Source organism: Gekko japonicus, unplaced genomic scaffold (genome assembly GCF_001447785.1).
Source record: "Gekko japonicus isolate JY-2015 unplaced genomic scaffold, Gekko_japonicus_V1.1 scaffold993, whole genome shotgun sequence".
In the NCBI taxonomy this organism is placed as follows: domain Eukaryota; kingdom Metazoa; phylum Chordata; class Lepidosauria; order Squamata; family Gekkonidae; genus Gekko; species Gekko japonicus.
Genome location: NW_015168077.1, coordinates 108,091 through 120,815, shown reverse-complemented (window position 1 = coordinate 120,815; position 12,725 = coordinate 108,091). Strand labels below are relative to the sequence as shown.

Genomic DNA, 12,725 nt, shown 5'->3' with positions numbered 1-12,725 from the left:
ACGCACAGCTGGTACCCTCGTAATTGTTCCACATCTTCCACTGTCTCTGGAAGGGAAATCCCCTTTGTTTCTGGTAAAAGCATGAGGAGAATTCCACACAGAACACAAAGTATACCTGTGGAAAAGTGAAAAAAAAATACATTGTATTTTTATGCAACGAGAAATAAGACTGAAGTAGCTGTATCAAAATCCCATAGGATCATACTTACTAGGTTAGTGCATAAGAGCCTATATCTATGACTGAGTTTCCTACAATTTTAATCTTGTCAATTCATTCATCTTTCATTTGTTTATGCAATAAGAATTCAATTAGATATCAAAACCAGTTGAAAGTAAATTCTGGTCCTTGGCTGGTTCCACATGGCAAGAATTCTGCATTTTCCTGTCATCAGCACTGCAAATGCAGAGGCATTCGCAATGACAACAGCATACTCACATAACAGTCTTGTGTACACTTTGTCAGCTATCTTTTCCACTATATTTTCCCCTTACCATACTGCTGTAAGACTTTTGAAGCACTGGTAATCAGGGATGAGCATGAATCAGGAAAATGCTGTTCGGTTCATGGTGTGCTCAGTTCACGAACACAAACCATCATGAACTTATAAGAGCCAAATGAACTGGTTCTGTTCATGAGGTTCGTGGTGTGGTAGAATGTCCCCCCCTGGTGAGGTAGAGACACCAAACTGACAGTGGATTTCTACCGGACTCCTCTACCTACCCTCCTAGCTTGGTGAGGACTAGATTTATGGGGTCTGAGTTACAGCCCCCCAAAGAAGGTGCCCTCATCATCCATTATTTCCAATGGAGGGGGGAAACCAGCAAAACACCCAAAAGCAATAGAAGCCCAGCAGAACAGAATCAAAGTCCCAGAGAATCTCTGCAGTAGAAACTGAAGGTGGGGAACATTTGTGCAAGCCCAGCAGAACCAGTGCAATGTACAGAGTGCCCAGCAGTACCAGTGCAATCAAAAAATGCCCAGCAGAATCCAGTCTCATTGTGGCAATGCCAGCTCAATAGGACTGATTTGAAGTACAGAATCACGATCCAAGCAAGGGGAGGTTTCAAGCCCAGCACAACCAATTCAGTGTACAGAATGCCCAACAGAACTGAGTGCCACTGCAAATAAAAGAGGACTAATGCAAACCAGATAATCCCTGCAGTACATGTTGAAGGGGGGACATTTTTTTCAAGCCCAGCACAACCAGTTCAGTGTACAGAATGCCCAGCAAAACCCAGTGTCACTGTGACACTGTAAGCTTAAAAGGATTGATCTCAAAGCAGAGTCACAAGAAATCCAAGTGCATGGGGGGGATTCGGCAAGCCCAGCAGAACCAGTTACAATGTGCAGAATGCCCAGCAGAACCCAGTGCCACTGGCATTGCAAGTTTAAAAGGACTGATCTCAAAGCACAGAGTCATAAATCCAAGCAAGGGGGTTGAGATTTTGCAAGCTCTGTGCAAAGAAGGAGAAGGCTGGCAGAGGGGGGGGAACCCTCTTGAAACTGACATGACTAGTTTGAAACTGAAAAAAGTGTTTCCAAGCCTGGAGAATCCCCCCACCCTTGCTTTGGAGTTTGGTAAACGTTTTGTTTGAGGCAATCTGTCTGGAAATGTATCCATTCACAAATCAGCACAAACCTCCAAAAATTGCTTGAAAGTTTGTGGAAAGTTTGTGCTTGCTGACACGGCACAAACTTCAGTTCATGAACCACAAACCAGTCAAAATGTGTCACAAACGTAAGTTCATGAGCCAGTTTTTGCCCATCCCTACTGGTAATTGCTGTGGCTACAGATGAGTGGGGGGGGAATGTGGTGTTCATTTTCATGGAAAAACCAGTAAGAAGAGGAAACTTTTAAAAGTGGCCAATTAAATGTCTTACTATAGACGATCAGAGGCAGTTCCACCCAGATGTCTGCTAATCGATAGAGCAGAAATGGGGCTACAATGCCCCCTATATCACACAGGCCTGAACATACTGCAACACCAAAGTTTCTATAGGGAAAAGAGAAAACATATTAGTCAGAATACACATACTCATATACAAGGTTGCACATGAGCATTTGCTTACTTTTAAAAACTTACCCCCCTCCATACCTCCCTTCTACTCTGGTCCTCTGTTTTCTTTATATGAAATACCGTGCCTGATGTCAGGAAATCAGGGCCCCTGGTGGATAGACCATCATGATGCCCTTGCACAAGGCTGGATTGAGCTCTAGAAGGCTCCTTCAGGACACTAAGGACTAAAGTGTTGTGAGCACACTGCATTGCCCATTTCAGCCAATTGCTAACTTCCATGTAAGCCATATGGAATGATATGGATGTATTTCAGGATATAAAAGCCTGAAAAGAAAATCAATATTTTTGAACCTTCAAGATTAGGTGGACTTAAATCACACAAAAGTCAATGGAATTTTCATTTAGAATCCAGTGGCTGGATACACACATGCACTATTCCCCCCGTTATTGAATAAGGAAAAGAGTTTTGCATTCTTACAGATCTGTATTTGGGTAGCTGAATATGAGAACCTTGTGTGCATAGTACCATCTGAACTGCATGTACTCTTAGGATGTACTCTTAGGACTCTTACTACCTTCTCTTTTTTTAGCCATACATCAGCACCCATGTGGTGAAATTCTCATTACTCAGAAGAATGCTACAGATACCCAACTCACATAATAGCTATATACCACTCTGATAAGCTACTGTTTGTTAAATGGTTGTTTCCATCCACTCTTGAACAGTGGAGAAAAGCAGACCTAGCTAGCCTGGAATCTTAGTTCTCCTCAATTTATATTCCATTTTTCTACAAAATTTTTTTTACTCAGAGCAGTGTTCAAAAGAAATATTAAAAATAATTTTAAAACTACTTTATTAAAATAGATAAATAACCTGTAAAAGCAGACTGTACCCTTTGGTAACAGGTGTTCAAAACAGTTTAAAGCAGTAGATTAAAACAAATCTAAAAGCAGTATACAGTCATATAAAACATGTTAGCAGCATTATAACATCTGTTGAAATTACCCAATACAAGAGCAGCCTGAAACAGAAAACTATAAAAACATTTTGTTCATATAAGCAGCTGTATAAATTAAATCAGCAGCATGAAACCCATATATATCAACTCAAAGGTTCTCCAGAATTAAATATAAATTTAAATAAATAAAAAGATGTCTCTTAAGATTTTGTCAGAAGGCCTCCTCAGAAGAGGAGGTGGGGGGCAGAGCTGTTGAAAGTCTGCTATGAGTCCTTGACGAGGCAAGTAAGGGAGCTCCTGCAGGTAAGGGCACCACTGCACAATTTCAGCATTCAGGCAGGTTTATATAGGCAAAGATGGTCCTTTGGGTCCTTTGGGTCAAGCTGCTTAGGGCAAAGTTCAAAGCAGCAGCTTGAATTGAACCCAGAAACAATGCCACTAGATGGAGAAACACTGGGGTGAGACATTCATTCTGTTGGTTGCCTCTTACTACTCTAGCTGCCACATTTTGTACCAGTAGCAGTTTCTGAACTGTTTTCAATGAAAGCCTCACATTTAGTGCGTTATAGCACTCCAATGTAGATGTCACAGAGCATGGCCAAAAATGGCTGCAGCTGGAAAACCAGCATATGCTGGTAAAAAGTAGCATAGGGGTACTTTTGCCACTTGCTTACCTTGTGACAAAGATGAATCCAGAAGCACTTCCAAATGTGAACCTGATCTTCGATTGGGAAAACAACCCTATTCAGAACTAGGAATGGGCACAAACCAGGAAAATGCGGTTCGGTTCATGGTTTGTGGTGCACCCACGGAGCAAACACAGACTGTCATGGACAAAACCCCCATTCATATGAACCGAACTGGTTCAGGAAGTTTGTGACATGGTAAAATGCCTCCCCCACATACTAGAATTGTCCAAGTTCCTCTCCCCCAAAGAAAGTGCCCCTCCAGAAAGTGCTTTCTGGGGAAATGAGGTTCAGGAGGTTCAGGAGTGTATTGAGCGCCTTCTCTGACAGGCTAAAGGCACCAAACTCAGAATGCATCTCCAGCTGACTCTCCTCTACTGGCCCTCCAAGTTTGGTGTTTTACAGAGTCCGAGTTATGGCCCCCCAAAGACGGTGCCCCAGTACTCCATTGTTTCCAATGGAAGGGAAAGAAACAGCAAAAAAAGCAAGGGCAGAAGCACAGCAGAACAGAAACAGAATCCAATAAACCTCTCAAACCCTGACAGCAGACAGGATCACTGAGGAAATATAAAGGCACCCAATAGCTAAGCCCCTGTGCTTGGCATGAGTGCAGGAAAAGCATACCCATGTCCCTGGTTCCAGAAAACTCCCCAAACCTCTACAGTAGAGATCAGAGGAGATCAGAGGGGGGCACAATAGCTAAATCCCTGTGCTGAAAGTCAGAGCCCAGCAGAGTCCAGTGTACCCTAATCCCAAACCCCAGCAACAGAGAGCAGATCAAGCTAACAGAAAGCAAATCAATAAATCAGCTCTGCTAGCTCCATGCCTCTTTTTCACTCCACCAGCCAACAAAACAAGGGGAGGGAGGGAGCTCAACTCAATATATAGCCTCCTGAGCCCCTATACCAGAATAGGAACCTTGTTATTGGCAGCCAGCAGTGCTTGTTAATCTTTAGAAGGCTCTTACTGGTATTTCCAAGGCTGGAGAATTCTTCCTCCACTGTTGCGTTTGAGTTTTGCAAACAGTTTAATTGATTGGCACCAGTCTGTCTCAGCTCATGTTTCAATTTATTCTCCCATGCCTAGCCTTTGATGGCTCCCAAATGCTGGCTTGAGATGGTCACTGCCTCCATTAAGTTAGATGGAAAAGGGAGACGTGGGTGGATTATCATCAGCAAAATGATGACACTTCACTTCTCTCCTTTACATGAATATCCAGCAGATGTGACCTTGAGATATGTCTACTGCAAATGTTCCTCAAAAGACCTCACGCTCCGTGAACTGCTTCATTGTTAGGTCCAGAGGTCGATTCGGGGGGAATCGCGGGGAATCGCCGTTCCCCCAGATGGGAAGGCGGAGAACTGTCCTGCTTTGGGTCCGCCCCTGGTCCGGAATACCCAGTGGCCGTGGTGAGGGTTTGCAGGAGGAAGCAGGTGCCTCAGAATTGGGTCGGCTGATGTTGCCTCACACACAGTCCTTCCCTCGGATCAATCACCTCTTTTTCCATCTCCCTCTTTCTGCGCCTTTCAGGTGTTCTCCGACTTCCTCCCTGGCACCTTATTGCTTCCTCTCATTTATACTTCCCCTCCCATCTTCCGTGACTCCCCCTTTCTGTGCCTCCGTCTCCTACACGCTATTTCTCCTATTAATCATCTCAAGTCCCAATCTTCCAGTGCTTCCCCTCCTGAAGTCCCACCCCCGTCATATCCAGTGTTAGGTCGGGTGTGACTACTTCCTGTCTGCCAACCGAGACCTACTATCTCCGCCCCGTCGCCTGTACCGGGTAGAGGTAAGGCTGGGGCTTTCCAGGGGACGTGCCTCCTCGAGCGTGCTCTTCCCTCCCCCTCTCGCTGCTGAGCCGTGCGGTCCGATCCGGACCACTCTTCCCGCCCTCTCCCCGGGTTCTTTGGACTCTTCGTGCACCGCCGCTGACGCTGAGGGAGAGGTTGGCGTTCTTGGTGGGAGTCCCCGTGACCAGCCCCCTTTCCCTCCCTTCCGTCTGGCGAAGCTATGACCTCGGGGTCTATTAAAGGTGTTGTCCCACGTTTCAACTGTTTGATACTTCAGCGTGCGCGCAGAGCCCGGCTGGGGCGGCGGCGGCGGGGAGGCAGGCAAGGCTCTCCTCGCGGCGCAGCCCAGTCACCTGCTGAAGAAAGGGGTCCCCGCCGCCGCCCCAGGGAATGTCGCTGGTTTCGCCTGGCCGCAACCCTCGATTCCCGGAACGCCTGTCCCCAGGTGGGGGGGGTCATCGGAGGAGCACCACTCCCTGGCGAGCTGACGGAGGGGGTGGGCCGGGGTGCCGCCGAGCAGTGTGTCGCTCTCGCGGGGTGCCTGGGTGCCCTTGGCCCCCATTGCATCATTGGCCCAGGGTGGAGCCAGGCGCCCCTCGCTGCCGCCTTCTTCCCAAGGAACTACAGCCGAGGGGCTTGCCCGGTTCTGCCAATCAATTGCGGCTGGGATGGCGGGGGCGGGGGCGGCGGGCGCTCCCCCTCTCCTTCCCCCCCCCCCCCCCGCCTTGCGGGAGTCGCGCAGTCTGGAGCTCGGGTGTCTCTTGTCAAAGTAGTGGAGATACTTTCCGAGCGAACAGACTTTTAAAGGAGGAGGGGGGGAGAGAGCTGGAAGAATAAAGGGCAGTCCTGGGACTGGAGCGCCCTAAGCTGGCCGGGAACTCCTGGGCCTTGCAAGAGAAACGCAAGGCAGCGAGATGGGGGAGGGAGGGGGACGGTGCTAGTGTCCCATGTGCCAGGGAAGCCCACTTGCAGAAGTTGTCGAGGTCCTCTTTTCTGATTCCCTGCTTTTGCAGTGTCTACTTGTATGTAAGTCCCCCTGGAGTGCAGTGGGATCAGGCTCTCTAGGAGGTGTCCTTAGGCTTGTCGCTAGATTCAGGTGGGGCGGCCTCAATGCTACCTCTAAGCTATGACACACTTCCGGTGATGTCAGGGGGTGTGGCCTTATGACACACTTCCGGTGATGTCAGGGGGTGTGGCATATGCTAATGAGTTATGCTAATGAGTTCCCCTAGTTCTTTTTCTACGAAACGACCCCTGGTTAGGTCTTATAATTTGTCACTTGTAACATGCTTCCTGACCTTGTGCTGAACTTCTTTTGTGCCCTCTGAGAAATTTTCAGATGACTTAATTGTTCCACTTACCTCAGTGTTGTAGGATACAGTTCAGAATTCACAAGATACACAAGTTCAAAAGACATGGTGATTGCCACTCTTGCCACGATGGATACTGATGTTTTTAACCATAAGATGTCTGTTAATGAGATATATTCAAACAAAGGATTAAACGAATTTATTTAACAATAGGAACCAAATATCTAGAGCACTCTCCAGATTCTGTTTACTAAAACTTTATACTGCTCTCAAGCATCTCTTATGTCAGAGAAACCTTTTAATAGATTAATTAGTGAATAAGATACTAAGCTCTTTCGTACTGAGTTCAGAAGTGAAGAATTATCAAATTTGGAACAGGCAAAAAGGAAATGTAAAGGAATATTATGTTGCAATAGGCAATGTCTGGTGTACAAAGAAGAAATGTGATCTCCACATCTGAAAATACAAGCAGCATTACTCACATTCACCTGTAGGAAGCACTAAAAGACTATTTTTGACATGTAAGCAAGCTTAACTTGAAAACGAATTCCATTATTTTATCAAAAATTCCAGGCAGTTGTATTAGTCTATTAAACATAAAAACCTGGAAGTAACAATAGCATAATTCTTTTATCAGGACCAGCTAAAACACTACAAATTTTTGAGAAAACTTCTGAGTTCACTAGAGCTGTTCTTCGAGCTGCAGGTTAAAACTATATTGCTGTTGTATCGGATGGGTACTCCCATCAAACAATTGCTCTTAGAAGGTCTCAGATTTTCCCTCCAACTTCCCTATGTGTTTTCAGTTCTCCTTCTGATAACTGGATAGCCTTTAGGTAGCCACTCTACTTATGTGGTAAATAAACTTTCATTATAATGCTGTTGTCCCACCTTTCAACTGTTTGATACTTCATTGGTTTACCCCTAAATAAGAAACTATGACTGAGGAGGGGCTGTACCTCTATAAATTCTCCCTCAGAAATAGGCACCTAGGCACACTGAAAGTTGAAACAGAAATCAAAAATTATTGGAATAAACAGGCAGGGGTTGAAAAATTATATTTACAAACCTACTTTGGGTAGGTTTAGTAGAGACAGGATCAAATATATATCCATAACTGCTTTTATACAACACTAGAGATGTTTAGTGAATTACTTTCCCTGGTTTATTTTGGGATTGATGCTGTTAGTGATGTTTCACTGATTTTACTGTGATACAGAGTTTACTAGAGTCCCATATACCTTCTTTTTAACTTCTTTCTGGATGGTCACACAGACTTGAGATTTTCTTATGCTGTCACCCGATGTTTATACACCAGGGGTTTTCCTATCTGCCCCCTCTTTCTCTGGCCAGATTGTTATTCTCTTCTTCTTAAGAGCAATAACCTCTTTTGACTTCCTTGAGGGACCTCTGTGCCTCCTCAAACTTTTTGTTCAAATCCCTATCTTCCAGAAGAACAGTCTCCGTAAACTGGTTAATCAGCTTCTGTTGTGTAGTGGGTTAGACGTATGTAGAAATCACAGAGATGGCTGTAGTGATCAGCATGGTTTACTGGTACACAACTAGAACACAGAACACCGACCGGGTGGCCAACTATATACAGTACCTGGGAACACCCCTAGATCCTATTGGTGGGTTTAAACCTCCCGCCAAAGTCCCTATTGGTTCCCCACGGAAAATCCAGGAGCCTAGTCCCTATTGTTCCTAGGGAATTAAGCTCGGCAGTAAATTGCTGGCACCTAGTGGCAGTCAGCGGACATAACAGCTTCCATACTAAGAATGTCTAATTCTCCACTCATGCAGCATTTCTGTTTTTCACACAAGGAGATTTCTCTCCACTCCTTGAATAGGTGAGGTTCTGACACTTCTTTGCCAGACTCACTGTCTCCACCCTAAGTCTGTTATTTGCAGCAGCCACAAGACACTTGCTCTTCTCCAGACAGGGCTTATTAGACCCTTTTCCTCTTCAGAGGCTGAGTTCAGACTGGCAGTTTGCCCAGATATAGACACAAGCCAAAAGTGTTTCACAAACGGATTAAAGGGGCCATTCACACAGGCACATCTGTCAGGCGTTCCCCAGCCGTACTCAGCCCGTCTTGTAATGCTTCCCTCCCAAGTTTAAAAAGTACCTGGTGAAAGTGGTAGCAAACCCTGGAGAGCGCGTTCATCCCGCTTCCCAGAAGTGTGGATGCCGAAAGCTGCAACTGCTGATGCGCATAAGCGCACATAACCAGATTACCAGAAAAAGCCACTTACAGCCGCGCCTCTGGGCCAACAGTGTGAACACTCCCTTGCGCCTCCTCCCTGGTATGCTCCCGCATCAATCGGTGCAGTGTGACTGGGAAAACCTGGAACAGTTTGTTCTAGGTCTTTTTTGCCATGACTCACTCCCGCTTCAAACTGCCAGTCTGAACTCAGCCAGAGTCTCTCACTAGGAGTTTTCTGTTAACACCCTCTCTAGCTCCACTCCAACTCCAACTCCAACTGAACCACCGACTTATCCACACCAACTCCTTCCCACTTGAAGTTTTTAAAACAGCTCAGTGTTCCATTCCACAATAAGCAGACTTCATCCAAGCAGAAGGAGCTCTGTGAGCTGTCAATCATTTTAAACTTGACTCAATTCTATGGGAATCATAGCTCACATGGCATCTATGTATAGATTTAGTACTAACTTAGTTTGTTATGACTGTTGATGTATGTTGTAAAAATCTGTATTGATGACTAACTGGTTGGTTTGTAATTTTGGAGTTTCAGGACAGTTGTATACTGTTTTGCAGTTATTATATTTCTTGATATGTTATACTTCCTCTTAATAAACATTTTAAAAATGAAAAAAAAATCGTTTTTCAGCTAGCTCACCCTTTTTCCAGCAGCATTGCCTAAAAGTCTGCAATTGCTTGCTGTCCGTTACTGCTGTACAAAAGAGGGAATTTGGTTCCCGGGCTGCCAGCCCCACCCCAATGGCTGTGCTGGCCGGGAACCGCCTTTGCTGCCCTGGAGGAGTGAATCAGCAGTCCAGCACTCCTACATCTGGGCACTTGGGAGGGGCGGGGCTGGAGCTTTCTTGAGCCGGCCCTTTGCTTCCCTCCTTCATTCCGCACCTTCTCTCTCGGCTGTTAGGAGCTCTGGTCTGGAGCTCCTCCAACAAGCCAGGTGGGAGGCTTGAAGGCGAGGCGAACAGCAGCGATCTCAGCAATAATAAGTTTGTCTGTCCTTATTTTGGCAAAGCTGAATAGTCATTCTAGGTGGTGCAACAGGCAAGTCACTAGAAGCCAAACTGGGTACTATTATCTAGTGGTCGGGGAGCACGTATCCCAATTATACTGCCTGATAATAGGCTTTTGATTCTGGGGGAAAGCATAATCACCAATCACTAGACAGCCCTGCTAATTTGCCTTCAACTGACTTTTTACTTAATACATCACCCAGAGCTTTGCTAATATAAGTTCTACATGGTTTTTTTTTTCTTATTTCTGCTCTATCCCTTACAAGGACCGTAGGTCTTCTGATTAGTGCTAGACACAGACCTCATTTGTTGCCGGCTTTCTTAATTCCTAAGGGGGAGAAGGCAAAGATTCTTTGTCCCAATAGCCTTTGCAGTCTGGGGTTTTTCCATCATATCCCAGAAAATCATCTTCTCCTCCCCACGCCCTTTTGTTTATTGCTGTTTTACCAGTCTAAGCCATGGTCTGGCAAATTCAACAGCTTGCTCACTATTTCGTGAGGTTTCAATTGGTCCTTGTAAACATATTATGCTACTGTTGCTGTTTCACAAGTTACAAAGGCTGAAATCCTAAGAACACTTTCCTGGGAGTAAGCTCCAATGAATAGACCTGAGTAAGATCCTGAGTGCTTAGGATGGCTCTGCAAAAGGCAGTCTTTGCTATTTATTGCCCACTCACCAGAGAGACAACAACCAATTAACTGATTTATACCATGCTGATTTGAATGGGGTATCCTCCCTGATCTCACAATCCGTCCCAGAAAGGACTGCGTTTTTTTTCTTGGGTGGCTAGTGAGATCCTGTGGTACAGGATAGTTCACTTTGGATCTATTTGGTTATAGTTCTGGGGAAATGACACATGTCATTTTACATAAAGTTGCCAGATTATTGGGTTTGTTTTTGTCCTTTTATCCAACTATGAGAATCTAAAGTTTTCAGGAATCTGGATTTGTTCATTGAAGCACCTGGTTCTCTGCGGCTGAAGACTTTGCCAAACATTGTGGAAACTGCTAATTGCTATTCGTGAAAGAGTAAAACTTGCATAATCACCACAACAACACACATATATAATAATGCAAATAGAAACCCAGGAGCAGTAACCTAGTTTTGCTGTAGTTTGCAGTAAATCACAAATATTTGCAATCTGATAATACTACATTAACTGTTTTTATTCTGGTTTTGTAGCTGGTCAGAGTAGTAAGACCATTATTTATAAGAAAGTTGTGCATTTCCCCAAACAATCGCTTTCCTGAAAATAGTGGTCTTCTTATTAGGTTCCAAGGAGAATTCCCAGTTTAGTAACTGAAGGAGAGCTGACTTACTTTTTCCCCATGGGGAGAGGAGAGAGAAACACATAGCCTGAATATACTTGTACTTTGTCTCCTAGTGCCCCTGTTTCATTTTTCAGCGGCCTTTGATAGCATTGAGCAAGAGATGTCATAATACAGCTCTGGAGCTTAGCAGATATTCCTGGAACTGCTTTGGATGATGCCATGCAGACTGGCAAAGTCACAGTCTCTTCCCCAGTGTTCCCTAGTTGTTGAATGACTGGCTGTTCTGCAATATCAGGCATAACTGTGGCTTCTGCGCTTTATTGAGCCTGTTAGATCTTTCAGTGGCTGCAAATATCACTAATCAAGAGGACTGAGAGGGTGGTGATGGCTGATTACTGGTGACAAGATATTTTTCACCTTAGTGATATCCCGCAGCACATACACAGCATTTCTTGCCTTTGGGGAATGGAGGCAGATGAGTCAATGGAAAGTGAATCCAGATAAAATTGAAATAATGAGTACTGGCAAGTACTGTAACCTTGGGGGCATACTCTTCCCTGTATTCTATTGGGATACTGCCATCGGCTGAGTAGGGTTGCCAACAACCTGAGAAAAAATGTCTTGCCCCTGCAGCAGAGGCTTGGGCAGTTGAAGCTTTCCATGGCATGGAGGTAAATGATACCATCTGATAAATAACATGACAATAAGCCTTTATTAAAGGGGCAGGACATTTTTTCTTCAGGTTGTTGGCAACCACAGATGAAGGCAACCCCTTTACATATTCAACCAAGAACTGTGAGGCATACACAAAGGCATTCTTGGGGTGCGATCACGTACACTAAATAATGCACTTTCAATCCACTTTCAGTGCTCTTTCCAACTGGATTTTAATGTGTAAACTGGCAAAACCCAGTTGGAAAGTGGACTGAAAGTGGACTGAAAATGCATTAGTTAGTGTGCGTGATCGTAGCCTTGGTGTCTACTTCTGACTCTTGGCCTCTCAGTCTTGAATGTTTGCTATTGGGATAATCAACCAGCTTTTCTGCTGGTAAAAAAAACAGAAGGAGATTCTCCTTTCGCCACCCCCCAAAAAGGCTATCCTGGGGACCATGGGACATAAGAACATACGAGAACATAAGAGAAGCCACGTTGAATCAGGCCAGTCGCCCATCCAGTCCAACACTCTTTGTCACACAGTGGCCAAAACCCAGGTGCCATCACTGCCCCAGACACAGTGTTCCATCCAGGGGTCATTTTGTAGAAAAAGAGCTAGGGGGACTCATTAGCATAACTCATTAGCATATGCCACACCCCTGACATCACCAGAAGTGTGTCCTCCCCACAGCCGGCGGCGACCTCCAGCGGGCACCAGCAGGGAGCTCCAGGCCCCGCCCTCCCGCACCTCACCCGGGGGGATGGTGTCCCCCCGCGTCCCCCCCCAATGACCCCTGGTTCCATCTA

The 12,725-nt window shown here is 45.5% G+C and overlaps 1 protein-coding gene across 1 annotated transcript in view; it reads right to left on the bottom strand.

Moving 5' to 3' along the window:
- The window catches only part of SLC22A3 (solute carrier family 22 (organic cation transporter), member 3), a 56,241-nt gene that overhangs the window by 674 nt on the left and 42,842 nt on the right, over window positions 1–12,725 (bottom strand). Inside the window, exons 8-10 of the mRNA XM_015414660.1 lie at window positions 6,816–6,924; window positions 1,883–1,995; window positions 7–115 (exon numbers count right to left, since the gene is read on the bottom strand). Of these exons, the coding sequence (XP_015270146.1) occupies window positions 7–115; window positions 1,883–1,995; window positions 6,816–6,924 (331 nt within the window). The remainder of the gene's footprint in view (window positions 1–6; window positions 116–1,882; window positions 1,996–6,815; window positions 6,925–12,725) is intronic.